The sequence below is a fragment of the Cryphonectria parasitica genome (assembly GCF_011745365.1).
Source record: "Cryphonectria parasitica EP155 unplaced genomic scaffold M406scaffold_5, whole genome shotgun sequence".
Lineage (NCBI taxonomy): Eukaryota > Fungi > Ascomycota > Sordariomycetes > Diaporthales > Cryphonectriaceae > Cryphonectria > Cryphonectria parasitica.
Genome location: NW_024468913.1, coordinates 2123257 through 2138649, shown reverse-complemented (window position 1 = coordinate 2138649; position 15393 = coordinate 2123257). Strand labels below are relative to the sequence as shown.

General features: G+C 54.4%; 4 protein-coding genes across 4 annotated transcripts; 1 reads left to right on the top strand and 3 right to left on the bottom strand.

The window, feature by feature from the left end:
- Positions 1 to 3: 3 nt before the first annotated feature.
- On the bottom strand, positions 4 to 4287 carry M406DRAFT_42555 (uncharacterized protein; the record flags this gene model as incomplete). The annotated part of the gene is made up of 3 exons (XM_040924196.1): positions 4 to 162; positions 257 to 3183; positions 3327 to 4287. Coding segments are annotated over 3 exons (4047 nt in total), but the record flags the coding sequence as incomplete, so codon positions are not given.
- Positions 4288 to 10470: 6183 nt separating this feature from the next.
- On the top strand, positions 10471 to 12090 carry M406DRAFT_91336 (uncharacterized protein; the record flags this gene model as incomplete). The annotated part of the gene is made up of 4 exons (XM_040926200.1): positions 10471 to 11164; positions 11358 to 11660; positions 11790 to 11943; positions 11992 to 12090. The coding sequence occupies exons 1-4, from the start codon at positions 10881 to 10883 to the stop codon at positions 12088 to 12090; spliced, it is 840 nt and encodes a 279-aa protein (XP_040775594.1). The 5' UTR covers positions 10471 to 10880.
- Positions 12091 to 12524: 434 nt separating this feature from the next.
- On the bottom strand, positions 12525 to 12983 carry M406DRAFT_322669 (uncharacterized protein). Its single transcript, XM_040919675.1, has one exon. It carries the CDS (start codon positions 12955 to 12957, stop codon positions 12733 to 12735), a length of 225 nt encoding a protein of 74 aa, XP_040775593.1. The 5' UTR covers positions 12958 to 12983; the 3' UTR covers positions 12525 to 12732.
- A 67-nt stretch (positions 12984 to 13050) lies between these two features.
- On the bottom strand, positions 13051 to 14926 carry M406DRAFT_217957 (class II aaRS and biotin synthetase; the record flags this gene model as incomplete). The annotated part of the gene is made up of 4 exons (XM_040915515.1): positions 13051 to 14276; positions 14342 to 14509; positions 14563 to 14729; positions 14835 to 14926. Coding segments are annotated over 4 exons (1653 nt in total), but the record flags the coding sequence as incomplete, so codon positions are not given.
- Positions 14927 to 15393: the final 467 nt, after the last annotated feature.

Here is a 15393-nt window from a genome sequence, read left to right as displayed (position 1 = left end):
CTTTCAAGAGGAAAATGGAAATGCACTCGGTCGCTCAGACGTGGGAGAAGCTAGAGACATGGGCGAGGCGGCTGGCGTGTTACCCGTGGGCGGGTCCAGGAGCAATTTGGAGATTTTGGGTGTCAGCTCGGGTGCACGAAATGGTTTCGATACAATGTCGTCCTGTTCCAAGGGAAGAAAAAAAAAAGTCAGCTTGGTTTTTGGCCTTAACCAATTGTGATAATCCACCACCAAGACGTTTTTGGAAGAAACATACCATCCCAGAGGCTCTGGCTTCCCCGATCTGCTCAGGCCTCACATATGCCGTAACAGCAATGATCGGAATTCGTGCCATGATGATACCCCGGCTCTCCAGCTCCCTGATTCTCCGGGCGCAAGTCATGCCGTCCATGACGGGCATCTCCAGGTCCATCAGAATGATAGACACATTGATTATATCCTCCTCCTCGCCCTCGCGCAGCACGACTGGTGGTGGTGGGTCGATGCCCTCTGCCGCAGCAGCTTGGTGGTTCCAGTGCCTCGACCTCTGCAACTTCTCTATGGCCTCACCGCCGTGGTTGGCTAGATGCGCCTTGAAGCCGTACCTCTTGAGCAGGCGGCCGAGGACCTTCTGGTTGACCTCGTTATCCTCTACTACAAGTACGTCGACGGTAGCCGGGTCGATGACGGGCAGAATCGGGAGCATTGGTGAGTCCGCCGCCGCCGCCGCCGTTGGCGGACTGACCAGCATGTCATGAGAGGCACATGTAGTGGGTGGTGGCGGCGGCTGGGGCTCCTCCATGCACTTCCGGCTCTTGATGTAAAAGGCAAAGGTGCTGCCTGCGCCCTTTTGCGAGAGCACGCCAATCTGTCCGCCCTGGAGCTCCGTGAGCATGCGCGAGATGAACAAGCCCAGACCCGAGCCGCCGTATTCAACGTGAGTTCGGGGTGAGGTCTGGCGGAATCGCTGAAACAGCATGTTGCGCTCTTCGTCGGTGAGCCCTGGTCCTGTATCAGACACAGACAGGTGCAGGTTGAACTTTTCGCCATCGCCCCACTCGGCCTTGTCCGTGATATCCTCACCTGGCTCAATATCGCCCTGGAAGAACTCAATCCCGGCTACCTGTGCCTGGGAGACGTCCCGGGAAGCGCCCAGGGTGACGATGATGGAGCGTTGTTCCTGCTTCTGGGTGAACTTGATGGCGTTGGTCAGGAGGTTGATGAGGACCTGCTGCAAACGTGCCGGATCGAGCCTGGCAAGGGTGATGCCCATGTCGTAGTAGGACTGGTCGATGCGGAACTCGGCCTTGATGTTGTTGGACACGAGCTCGACGTCGAACATCTTGAGGCTGGTCTCAATCACCTCGACAGGCTTGGTGATGGTAGGCGTCACCTCGAGCATGCGCGAGTCGAGCCTCGAGAGCGTCAGCACGTCGTTGATGATCTTCTTTTGATGGTTGGCACACAGCGAGATGGTATTCGCAGCCTCGTAGCAGGATTCGAGTGTCGACCGGAGGCTGTCTGGCATGTCGGCGGGCTGCGTCCTGCGGTACGCCGTGATGCTGCCGACGATCTCGTCAGCGCACTGGCACAGCGCGCTCAGCGGGTTTCGCATCTCGTGGCTGGTCATGTCGATGAAGTTTTCCTGCTGGCGCTTGAGCTCGAGGGCCTCTTCCCGCCGCTGCTTTTGAAATGCCTCTGCCCACTTCTGCTGACTGATGTCCGTGATGCAGCCAAAGATGGCCTTTGTCGTCCCGGCTGCGTCCTGTTCCGGGTATGCGCTCATCAGGGCCCAAGTCTCAATCGGGTGCCCGTTGGCCTCGCGCGTTGCCTTGAACCGAAACTCGAGCGTGATGGACACCGTGTCGTCGATCAGCGTCCTCCACGCCTCCTCGACGGCGGGCCTGTCCGCGGGCAGGATGCTGTCCATCCACGAGTCGAACGAGTCAATTGCCCGAGGGTGCCTCGAAATTTCCCACCACGAGTCGTTGCAGAAGTTGATATGGCCCTGTGCATTCGTGATAAAGATACCCACCGGCGCAAACTCGGCCATGCGGGTAAACTTGTATTCGCTTTCCACGGCCTCTTGCGTGCGCAGGCGGAGTTCCTGTGAGAGCTGCTGGCGATCCAGCGCAGCAATCCGTGCCGCCTGCTGGCCGCGCTTGATCTCCTCTTCAAACAACACAACAGAGGCCATCGACGTTGCCAGCTGTCTGGAGAGGAGATTGATAAACAAGCGGTAGTCGTCGTTGTACGGCCTCCGTGGGTTCACGCCCAAGACGATAAAGCCGACCACGCCCTCGCCAGTTGTTGGGTGCACTGGGAACACAACAACAGTCCTGGAGGGGTCTCCAAAGCCTCTCCACTCGATTCCCTCAATGAGGCTCTGTGGAAGCGTCCCGTCCTCTTTGCTCAGAACGACAGGAACGGAAGGCTGTGACATGGACATCCTCATGTAGGGCGCAAAGCAATCGCTACTCGTTCGTAAGTCGATGGTCGACATCTCGCTGTAGAAGTGGCCAGCAGGCACACCAAGAGATCCTGCGAGTTGGATCCGAGGAGGATTGGTCACGCTGCCGGAATGCATCGAGGACATGTCGCTGTCCGAATCGTCCGCAATGCCGTATATCAGGGCGAACGGGATATCGGCCTCGTTGTACTCGAGACCTCTGACAACCTGCTTCCAGAACTGCTGGACGTCCCGCGCAAGGGATGTCCTCTCGCCCACCTCGCGCAGCGTGAACATCCTCCGCTCGTTAACCTTTCGCCGGGTGTTCTCGAAAGCCGGGTTGTAGAGGGCGACGACAGATCCGTCCGCACCGACCATGGGCACGATGGACCAGTTGAAAAAGGTTTCCTCGAGGAAGCCGTTCCGGGACATGAAGAGCCTATCGTCGTGCTTCATGGTGGCCTGCCCGCCATGCCAGGCAGCGTCGAAGACGGGCTTCAATTCATCCCAGATCTCGGCCCAGGCCTCGATATAGCTCTGGCCCATGAGCTTCGGGTGCTTCTTGCCGGCCAGGCTAAGGTAAGCCTCGTTATAGATGGCGATGTATTCGGGGCCCCAGTACATAGCAGCGGGGTGCGGGCTCCCCATGACCATATTCGACATGGTGCGCAGGTCCCCTGGCCAGTCCTCGATCGGTCCCAAGGGTGTATCTTCCCATCTTACTGATCGTGCAAATTGCAGATGAGGTGAAAGTACTAGAAAAGAGAAAGAAAACCAGGGAAATCGTTAATTGCTTGTTCAAGTGGGGACGGACGACATAAAATAAAACAGTAAAAAAAAAATTGCCCCCTTGTTACTGAAGACTGGAGATATTTATAGAAAGACGGCCAAAACTTACAACTGGTGTCCACAATCCTCGTCCAGTCAAAAGTTTGTATGAGATCGACATCCGCAGTGCTCGGATCAGGGTTGTGTACCTCTTCAGTCTGCACCTGTGGCGTATCCGGTCTTAAGTCCGCTAGGTCCCGCGGTTCTGAGTAGGCGCGACGCCCGAGCGCGTCGCTGTGGTTAGGCGAAGCATCCCCAAAGTAGTCCGTCTCGCTGAGGGCCCTATCTCTGCCTAGGGCTGGTGTGTCCTTCAAGGGTGTCGGCCCTCTGGCTCGTTGGTCCAGGACAGTGCTCGCCCTGGCCGGAGGGACGGGGGACGTGGGTGTGATGGACACGGCCGACGCATTGCCGCTGACGAATCGGTATCTGTTGGCCAATGTGGAGCAGGTCCAGCTGACGCCGCCATAGGAGAGAGAAGGGAGAGACACGTCCATGGACCTGTTGTCCTTGACAAAGCTGACAACCCAGGCCTTGAACCTTGAGAACTCGCTGTTGTTCTCTGCGCTCTGCGAGATGAGCCCATAGACACTCTGCGACGCCCTCAGCGAGGCGTTTACGAACAGCAGCTTCAGCGGCGCGTCCGCGATGAAGTTGGCGCGGTTTGTGATGTCGATGATAAACGACGGCCTCTCGTCCGCCTCGAGCAGGTCAAGGATGCTCAGCCCTTGGAGACCTCGCAATTCGGCCGGTAAAAGACGATTCTCCCCGCCACTACTGCCACCTCCGCTCCTTGACGACGAGTAGCTGTCCTCCGCGACGCTGCCGGGCGTACTCAGGCCGTGGCTGCCCTTCGAAGGAGTCGCAGAGCTGGCGGGGCCCTTGGGCAGCTTGACGGTGCGGACGACATTCTGCTCCTCGCGGAGGCGGTTCAACATCGCCGCGGAGGGCTCTGTACTGGGGAAGCCGACGGGGCGACCGGTCATGTGTGGCCGGCGCGCGTGTGAGCTGGACGAGAAGAACAGTGGCGAGAGGTTGGGGAGGGCCAGCTCCTCAAAGGTCCGAGGGCGGGAGAGTCTTGTGAGATCAATTTTGCCGGGGGGAAGCAGGCGAGGCTTCTTGGCCGGCGGCGGGGGGTGGAAGAAGGCGGATGAATCGAGATTGCCTGCGCTGATGGATCGCTTGGCGGCCCTTGGAGGTGGAGGAGGAGGAGAAGAAGGCTCTAAGCTGCTGCTCTCGGGTGGTTTCCAGGCGTGCGTGGGTTTGGCGACGTGGGGGTCCACGGCCCAGAGGTTTGAATGTTCTGGCAGCGTCGTTGTCGCTGTTGTTGTTGTTGTTGTTGTTGTTGTTGTTGTTGTTGTTGTTGCTGGGGCTGAGCAGCAGACTCGGCTTGAAGCAGCACCAGCACCACCACCAACACCAGGACCAGGCCCAGGACCAGCAGCACCAGCAAGAGGAGGAGAAGGAGGGAGAAGGAGAGGAGAGGCAGCGCCCACGGCCAAGTGATTGCAAACGCCGGTGGCAGCTGTCAAACCATACTGTCCAAACTGCCGATCGCGTTGCCTGTTTAGCTGCGCGGCGAGCCTGACGGCGTCGTCGGATGGCTGTGGTGCGATATTCCTGTAGCAGCTAGGTCCAGGCTGGAGAAGAGGAGGAGAAAAGTGGAAATCGCCAGCAGCAGGGAAGACAAGATGCGCGGCTGAGAAGGAGGCGGGGGAGGAGGACGAAGAGGAGGAAGGAGCGGCCCGAGGCGAGGTGGACGAGGAAACCGAGGTTAGCGAAGGACTTCTTAACAGACAAGTCAAATTCTCGCCGCTTGGAGTAGTGGATGTAGTTGTAGTTGTCAAAGAAAAAGCAGAAGAAGAATGGACACTGTTGGCAGCCCGACCGCTGAGGTCAAAGTCGTATTCATGTGGCGACTTTTGGCGTTTCTCTAGATTCATGAAGGGTAACGAACGAGCGGCCGAGGAGGAATTGTCAACCCGACAGTGTGTCAGTCAACAACGGGTCCTTCTCGCATGTTACGGCAGAAGTGGGAATAGGGTAGGGTAGAGAGAAAAAAGAGAGCAAAAAAAGAGGATGGTTAAGGGGCCCTTGTGAACAGCGGTAACGCCTGGGGAAACCGATACACTGGCAGGGCGTCGATCTGGCTAGCCCAGGTGCAAAACTAAAAGCCGTTGGCACGATCGATTGATCGTAGAAACCAGGCCGGGGGGGGGGGGGTGGGTGGTTGGTTTACTTGGTCCAGGGCATGAGGATGGGCTTGGGGTGGGGGTTTTTTTTCTTCCTTCACTTTCTCTCTTCCTTTCCGACTTCTTCTTTTTTGCCTTTTCCCTCTCTTTCTCTCCTGTTTATGATAAATCGTGTTTGGTGCAGTGAATGTCATGCAACATCCGGGACAAAGCGGGACGAGGAAGACGACGATCTTCTTCTCTTGAACCGTTTTTTTTCTTCTTCTCTTCCAGACGAGATGGAGGTTACTGCATAGGACGAAGAAGAGGGGGGGGGGGTGGCAGGAGACACGCTGTTTAAGAAAGTTCCCTTTCACGGATCGGTGCTGCTTCCCTTGAAAAGAGTTGCTGACTGACTGACTGAGGTGATCGTGGGTATGAGAGTGCCTTTCTTTTCTTCCAGATCGGTACTGTACTCTGGACGAAACCTAGAAAAGACACACAACGCCGGATTGACCACAGGATGACGAAGAAGATCCCCACCTTGCTGGATGCTTCGCTCATGGGCCCCCTCTGCCAAGCCCAGAATGGATTGTTAGCCACCGGTCCAAGTGGGATGGGGAGAGCAGGCTACAAGGCCTGAACCTAGGTGCCCGGGGGTGGGAGTTCGGAGCCGACCTACAAGAAGCCTGGAGAGAGACAAGAGAGCAAAAGACAGTGGGAGAGAGGTGAGTAGCTGTAAGTAGTAGTACTATAGTATAATACGCAAGCGTGCGTATCTGGACGTGGTCCCCCGGCGGAAGCGGAAGACCCGATAGAAACTAGCCCTTGCCCCAAAGGTTTGGCCCTTGTTCTTGTTCTTGTTCTTGTTCGTTCCTTGACAGGCGGACGGAGAAACGGATAGATTAGGCAAACCTAGAAGCCGTTGCTGCTGCTGCTGCTGCTGCTGCTGCTGTTGCCCGCAGTCTCTCCCGTGCAATAGTGCAAGGCCGGCGCGCGTAGGTCGAGCAAGTGTGGATCAATCGGTCCCTCGAAATCGGGTTTCCTGTCTTTTTGGGAGGGGAAAGCCTGTGAGAGAAGGGCATGGGAAAGAGGCCGTGTATTAGCTATCAAAGGCTTGTTGGAAAAAGAAAGAAACAGGAAGTAGAAAACGAGAAAGCGAGCGAGGGGGAGAAAGCAGTTTTTGGTATAGATTGCGAGGCCGATACGAGGAGACGACGACCATCAGACAAGCTCAAGATCCAAAAGAAGATTGGGCGAGTGTATGCGAGAAAACTGACTGTCTGCATGCATGCACGTCGAGGGAGTACATGCTGACCGAGTGAGAGCAGGGGGTCACGAGGAGGTCTACAGCAGTCTAGAACGGGTTGTCGGGACCATGTGGAGTGTGTCTGTGTGTGCTTACCAGGGGAATCTGGACAGTAAATAAAGTACACTCAGATGTGATGAGTAAGTTCTTCGATATGTGTCGCGGTGGGAATGTGTGTTGGAGGAGAAGGAGCTGGGGAAAAGTAAAAAGGCGGAAATTTAGTCATGTACCAAGCATCTATCTTAAGTATGTATCTAGCTGTCTGCATGCTGGAGGAGGCTATCTGGATGCATGACCTGAATAATGAGCATGACGAGATTCCTGCATACACAAAAGTCCATGAGGAAACAGAAGAAGCAAGCCAGGTATGCAGCCAGCCAGCCAGTCTCGAAGCCACATCTCTGACTACTTAAGTACTTAGCCTTACTCGGTGCATTATTCCGTATCCGTACAGCTGAAATTAGTACCTGCTACATGTGATAGTACGTGGAAGTACCAATAACTTAGCAGAGATCTTGCTCCACGTCAAGATGTACACACAACACCCGAGGGAAGGGAGAACGACTTCTTGAGGACACATTCAAGCGCCAGCCGGAACACGACCAAAAACCGTTGCCTCGGGCGCGTCTAGGGCAGCATGTCCAAGCCAAGGCGATGTCGGTCCAGCGCTAGAAAGAAGGCGGCAATCTTCAAAGCTCCATCCCGGCCCCCAAAAACCGATCTGGATCAGTGAATTCATTACATCATTACGGGATACATGAATGGGCGAGTCAGTCAATTGACACATGCACACGAAGAGGGCGGGGGTTGAGGAGGGGGCTTGCTTGCTTTGCGGCTGAAGCCTTCTGGGCTATTTAATAGAGGGGGAGGAAAGAAAACTCCACGTGCGTGACGGATTTGTTTATTTCCATGTGCCTGGAAGAAAGCCACACAATAGTCGTTACTATTTAATATGGATACCACGCATCAACTCATTGTACTTCTCCAGAATACATGTCTGTACGTACCATTAGTAGCTTGCAAGTATCATAGTAAAAGAGACCCACCGTCGCTGATCATCGCATGAGGATTTTCGTTCGACCGTGCCAACCAGGGATTGAGCTTCATGCTCTTTTGCCCTTTTCCCTTGATTTCACTACGGTATTTGTTTTTATTTGTTATTTCTTTTCTTCCAGCTGTGCCGCCTGTACCATGTTCGATGCCCACCCGTTGCCGATCCCCCAGGCCTAGAGCGGTCTATGCCGGCTTGGTGTAAGCTTGAGATTGCAAGGCTTGTGGAGACAGAGCTGGGCTTGTGTGGGTCTCTGCAGCGCCGAGCATATTTTAGCCTTAGGAGGGAGAGTCAGAGAGACTGGGGGGTCCTCACCCCCGAAGATTCACGGGGCAAGAAGGCCAAAAGAAAGAAGAGGAAGAAAGAAAAATGAAAAGACGGAGGGGAGCTGGGAAGATACTCCATAGGAATACTCATGGTAAAATGTACGTTACCAGTACCGACAGGAGGTCTTGCTACTAAACTCATTTGGGGTCTCCGTTGACCTCTGCACCATCCTTGAATAAAGATCCCCATCACTGCCAGGCTGTTTATTGAGAAAAGAGGCCTCGGCCCTCTGACGGCCCGCCCGCATTTTGCCTATGTGTGTTTGCGCGTGTCTGTGCGTGTGTTATACAAGAGAAGAAACGAAGAAAAGGAAAGCCAATCAGATGTGATCAAGTCAACCTGGCCATCCAATCTTCTCTGTCTCTCTCAAGCACCAACATCCTTTCGATCAGTAGGGAGTGCACTTGTCTCTTCCAAAAAGAAACAAAGGCATAGAACCCACCATCCGCAACTGGGGGCGGTGAATGATGGGTTATCAACGCTTGTTTCATCCATCCTCCCCCCTCCTTTTACACGCACACACACACCTCTGGAACAATGCAGCACAGCGCAAGTTTACTTTCTCCTCCGAATGGTCGCGAGCTCGTTTCTCGTATACCCTTTCTTTCAGGAAAGAAAAGGAAAGAAAAGAATGTGATGGTCCGTGTGATGGGAGTGAAGGCCGGACTGCCCCTCTCCGTCCCACCCTCTCTCCCAGACACTCCAAGCACGGGGCATGTCGTGGCTGAATCAATATCTTGGGCTTCGAGCGATCTAAGACAGCTACTTACTGTACTTGTACTTTTTTATAACATTTCGCGGCATGTATGCAATGCCTGCCGAATAGCATTGTAGGCACACGCGGCAATGAACCACGCCCCTTCCTAAACCAATAGCAATTTATGAATACTGGCGTACCGAATCGGAACAGAGTAATGGCGACAAATGGGTGTCTGTTGTGTAAGCCAGCACCAGTGGTGATGAGAGGTTTGTCTCTCCACATACTGGCCTTTGCCGCAAGCCACTTTGGTTCGTGTGTGTGTGTGTGTGTGTGTGTGTGCGTTTGTGTCTCGCGAGGACCGGCTGAACACCCGATCCTAAGGAGCAGCGCTTGGGCCTGAGACTTGATGTTCTCATGGACTTGCCGGAGCAAGAGAATGAGAGACAGAATCATGGAATTGCCGGAGCAAAGAGAGAGACACAAACGAAAGCACAGACAGAGACATGAAGAATTTCGGTTTCCCGTGTACATATAATGTACGTAATCAAGTGACTGCCGCCCCCGTTCATCGGGTAGGGCGCGGCGGGTCCTCTCAAGCCCGACCCGGCCTTGGGGTCGCAGGACCCGTTGGCGACCGGACGGGAGGCCCATCCGGGGCATACACACTCGGGCAGTGAGTGGATGACATGGTGTGGGTGGTATTTGTCTCAATGCAAGTCATGCTCACTGGAATGATCTCTGCTTGGTCTGACATGGTTCGCCCAGTTTTCGACGAGGAAAAAAGAAGGAGAAGAAGTTGTTGTCGACAACCAAAACAATAAATGAAACCAAGTCGTCTCCATTCCAGAACGGCATTGCTTGTATGTATATTGTACATGCTAACATGATAAGAGAAGTCAGACGTGACGAGGGATTTGTCTTCATCGTAGTGGCACCGTTTCCCGTGAAAAAGGGCGAGAGGCTGGCTGCAGTCACATTCCAGGATGACTTCTCGATCCAGATCAAGTATAGTATGCATACATACTCATGTTCATGAACTTCCAGAATTGCTTGTATCTTCGGGCGACTGCACTTCAGTGATGTATTTATCACATGAGAAGTGAAGAAATACCACACCATGTACATATGCAAAAGACCCACTCGAGGAGGGTTTTCCACCCATCACGGCCCTCTCTCTATCCGTCTCTTCCAAGCGCCCAGCTCCCAACTTCCCCAAAGAAATGGCCCCCATGCTATGAACCCATTCAATTGGCTGCACCACCCGCCCAGGCCAACCAATCCCGCCTCCACAAAGCCATCGCCTCGGCGGCTATCTGAGTTGCCTCACACTCCGATTGGATACCCCTCCCCCCCCACTCTGTCTGTCTATTCGTGGTTCTGCACATGCAGGTCGCATCACGGGCATGGGGCCTGGCTGAGTGGTCTGGCACTGCAGGCACTGGCAGGGCCCCAAATGAGGGTCGTTCGGCGCCTGTCCAGTGTGACAACCTATAGCGAACGAGAGCCAGACCGGGGGAGTTCACCTGATAGGTTCGGATGTGGAAAAGCTGTGTGTGTGTGGTCGCTTATAATCATGGGGAGGGGGACAGCCATTGAAGATCTCCTCTTCCGCGCGTCCAGAGCTGGTCTTCTTTTCTTCTTCTCCTCCTTTCTTGCCAAGCTGTACAAGTGCCATCTCCAATTTTCACCCATCGTCAGCAGAGTTGTCCGTGCCATCGTCGACGAGGGACGAGGTGCGTGAAAATCAACACGGGCCATCGATTGCTTTTGCGACGGATACCACCACTCCCCGAGGGCTTCGATGTGAGAGCCTGTTGTGACCGCTGCTCAGTCAGCAACAAATAGATCCGTTCACAGAGCACGACCACCACCACCAAGAACAACAACACTACGAGACGAATTGGTTGTTTGCACAGCAATTAACTTTCTGCTGGGGGAGCAAGCAGTAGTTGCAAGGGACAGTGACGCAGGTTATCGTCGTCCATAAAACAGCACGCACCACAAAGCACCTCACCACTTTACACTTTATACCACCACCACCTCATAATAATTCCAACATATCGCCCAACATGCAGGAGGCACTGAAGCGCTGGAACCCAGAGCGCAACTGGAGCTACAAGCCCTTCAACCGCAAGTGGAGGAAGCGCGCGCCCATGTTCTGGATCATGCCCTTTGAGCTGGCGGGGACCGTCTGCCTGCTGGTCCTCTTCGCCATCGCCCAGCCGGACCTGTTTCGCACCCAGCTGTGGGAGGTCGGCTACGTCTGGGGCTTCAACTCGAACCCGGACATCATCCTGCTCGCAGAGGCCAACCACAAGCCTCACCCGAACGTGCCCTTTGTGTGGTCCCTGAAGTGAGTCTAACCAAATCTCTTCTGCTTCTGTTTCTCTCCCCAATGTAACTCCTCTCATGCTCTGCACCCCTGGAAGAACAGAGGGGAAGAAATAAAGACAAGGAAAGAAGAAGAAGACAAGAACTTCGGAAAGAAGAGATTCTATCATAAAATCAGAGAGAAGAAGCACACACTGACAATATGCACCCAACAGCCTCACCGATTACAACGTCGGCATCTCCGTCCTCTCCCTCTTCGTCCTCCTCGCCAAGCTGGTCGGCTTCATCATGCGCGTCTGGACCCCGATCCTAGGCGTCTTCTTCAGCCTTTCCCTGTCCGTCATGTACACCGTCAGCGTCTACGGCCAGATGGGCCCCGACTACTACGACCCGGCCCACCCTAGCCCCATCGCCTGGTACATCCGCTACGGCTGCTGGCCCGCTGTCAATTTCCCCAACAACGCTGTGGGAAGCTGTCATATGGCCGTGGGCACCTACTCGGTCACCGTCTATCTACTGTAAGTTTTTTTGTGTGAAGAGAAAAAGACCCCCTTGTGGGAGGAACGAAGACAGAAGAAAAAGAACGGACGAGGAAAGGAAGTCTCAACATTAAAAGTAAACTGACCTGTGTCTCTCTGTCTTTCCAGGTTCATCTACCTCCTCTGCCTAGGCTACGCAGTCTACAACATGATCCCAACCGCCGAAGAAAAAGAAGAAATCAAGACCCGCAAGGCCATGAAGGCCGACGATGCCTCGTCCGGCGGCCGCATGACCCCCGTCGACAAGGTTATGTTCGAGATGGTCCCCCCACAGCCATTAATGTCCCCGGCGCATCCTCAGCAGTACCAGTACCCGCCGCCGCCGCAGCAACACCAGCAGACGGCCTTCACCCCGAGGACGCAGGCTTTCCAGACGCTGGAACGAAAACTGCCCCTACGCGGGGACTGAGGAGGCAAAGATGGGTGGTGGTGGAAGAGAGAGAGAGAGAGAGAGAGAGAAACAAGGAAGGATAGGCTGGGCCTCCACGTCCAAAGTGAGCCCTTGGCGCGTGATTTGTCTTCTGAATGGAGGAAGAATGCGGACTTGTAAGGAGTAGCCTGCTGGCTTTTTCCCGAGTGAGCGAGGCAGGATTCCCAACAAAACTTTTCTATATATTATTATTTTGAGCTGGACATAATTTCTTTTGGAGGTTGTTAAGGATACCAGGGGCGTTTCTGGACTGTGGCACAATACCAATTATCAATCCCGCCTTTTCAAAAATTGGTCGCATCATATTCATGTACTGTGAGCGCCGTCTCCAACGACCCCAAGAAGGTAGATAGATGGTGGGGGAACATGCCATAGTTGTCGTTCGTAAGAGGTGCAGGAGAGAAGGGTTTGAGCAAATTGCATCTCAAAATGGACATGGATAATTCGAATGCTCATATGTAGGGGTTGCTGTCTGTTTTATGTGTCATCGGCAGGGTATTATTCATCATCAGCTCACCCTATCTTTAGAAACATCTCGCCCATGTCCTCCAAAGGCTCTCCTCAATGCCACGAGACCATGGGACGCCGCCGTCTCCTCTGCTCTGGACTTCCAGCTTCATCCTAGGAATTCTTTGCTTCAGGTGACTTCCGCCCCGCAGCAGAACCCTCAGATGCAGGATCGTCCTCAATAATCTTAGGCACGTATCTCTTGTACACCTTTTCAGATATGTCGTCATCAGTGTTCGTCTCGTGTATGTCCTCCGCTATGTTTAGGAATGAAGCAGCAGAGAAAGCATCAAACCCCATGTAGAGAGGCGCCTGCTTCGTGTCACCCTCGCAGCTCATCTTGGATGTCTTCTTCAGCCCTGCCTGCTCGTCTTGCGCCTCCGCAGCCGCTGTCTCCCGACTGAGCGTCTCCCGCGGATTCTGCGGGCCGCCAGATGCTAACCCAACAACATTCCGCAGGTTCCCAAAGGGCAGAACCTCGCTGATCCTTTTCGACCCCGTGAACAGCATAACAAGCCTGTCGACCCCGCACCCCCAGCCACCGGTGGGCGGGAGACCAGACTCCAGGACCGAGATGTACTGCTCGTCGATGACATGGGCCGGATCATCGTCCTGGTCTGCCACCGCTACGCCCTGCTGGTCCAGTTTCGCTTTGGCCTGGTTCACAAACTTGCGCTTTTGCTTGAAAGGGTCGTTCTCCTCCTCGTACATGTTGGCCAACTCATTGCCCCCGAAAAAGAGCTCCGCGCGGGCCGCAACCTGTTGACCCGTCGTGGGACAGGTGAAGGACTTGGCCAGCGGCGACATGCAGACTGGGTGATTGATGATGTACAGCGGTCGGTCGCTGGACTTTGGCTCGATGACCGCCGCGGCCATGTGGTCAAGAAGCTTCGGAAGGGAAGGGTTGGGCGGCAGGGATTTATGCCATTCCTTGCCTGCGTCTTCCAAGAGTTTCAGGATGTCAGTGACAGCCCTGGGAGAGTCTAAGTTTGGCAAAGGCTGGCCCAGAGCCTCTTCGAGAGCCGGGATGAATTCAACCCGCTCAAAGCGTTTCTCGAAGATCTTGGGATCTGGGGCCTCCACTTGAAGTTCGTTCTTGGCAAGAAAAGCACTGACGCCCTTTGCGAGTGTGGCCATGAGGTTCTCGGTGATGTGGAGCAAGGAATCGAGGTTGGTATAGGCCAGATAGAACTCGCACGTGGTGAACTCGGGGTTATGAGTAGCGTCCACGCCTTCATTCCTAAAAGACGGGCCAATCTCGAAAATTCTATCAAGACCACCAACAATGAGTCGTTTCAGCCATAATTCGGGGGCAATGCGCAGTGCCATATCCTTGTGCACGAATTCAGTCGCGTAGGTGGAGAAGGGCCGGGCCACCGCTCCTCCAGCGTTGGCAGCCAAGATGGGAGTCTGAACCTCGACGCACTTGAGCGTCTTGTGCAGATGTTCTCTGAGGTGGTGAATGATGAATGCGCGCACGAGCAAGGTGTCCCTGGCTGAGCGGTTCAACAGCAGGTCCATGTGCCGATTATGCATTCTCGATTCTTGTGGGATCTGGAATGGCAGCGGCGCTATGCTGGGAGAGAGCAGCTGCGGGCTATGCAAGGCCTCGATGGACAGCTCCATCGAGTCCGATCTTGCTGGCCGACCAGTCACAGCTTTGTTATGAAGACTGTTAGCGACAGTCCGCACCCCCTAGGTCCACAAGCAGGACCAGACTCACAGATATGATCTCCCCTCTTGAGCAACATAGACAATGCCTTGAAATGCTTGGAGTCGGTGCCGTCGGTCAACTTGCCAAGATTCACCAGGGCCTGAGTGGAAGAGCCATTCTCCTGAATCTTGATGATGTAGAATTTGGCGCCGAACCGTCGGACATGTAGAACACGTCCTGGGAAGGATCAGTTATAGGCTGCGCCGACGGGATTGGTCTTGAGAGCGCACCGCAAAGCGTGTATTGTTCCGATACACTCGCAAGGTCCGTGGCAGCGCGGGTCCCGAACTCAGCTTGAAACGCACGAACACTTCTTGATTTTCCCTTCTTCGTGAGCCTGGGGTATTCCAGTCCGCCGGCAGGCCGCAGCTCCTTTAGCCGAGCGGCCATGAGTGCGCTGCGCTCTTCAGCGCTGTAATTTCCATCATCCTGCGCAGGGCTTGTAGTAGACTTTTGCCTCCGACAGGCAAAGAGAGCATCCGTCCTGGCGAGCTCGTAAAACCGCAGGTACGCGGAACATCCTGAGGGTGTCCCCGTAGGGAGCGGTTGAACAGAGTACGGACGGAGGAAGCGGAGGCGAGGTACCATCTTGACGGTGACACTACCTGAAGGGAGGACCTTTAACGGTAACGAGTCAGCAAGCTGGTCGCATGATCTTCTGAAGAAAAATTACACATTGTTGTAGAAGAGGAGTATATTCAGAGAGTAGGCAAGTTTGATCACGCACGACCGAGGCCGTGTCAGTCGCAACGGTTCTAAGGTTTATGCGGTGTCATCATAGAAAAAAAAATGTAGTGATAGCATCTCGAAGATACAAAAGGTGAAATAACCTACAGTCTTTTCAAAAAGTCACCATTGTGCCCTCCAAGGCAGGTGCATAAAGAAACGCGCACTGGTCGAAATCGTAAGGTGGTGTTGTCTGGCGCGCATTTGACGATGCAAGCTATGGAAATTTTGCAGCTAGAGATGCTGAACCTCAGCGCAGGGTCCAGGGGCGGGTCCCTACAGAAAATTGTCCAATGGCAGCCACAGCAGCGGCCCCACGTCTCGACGTCACTTGC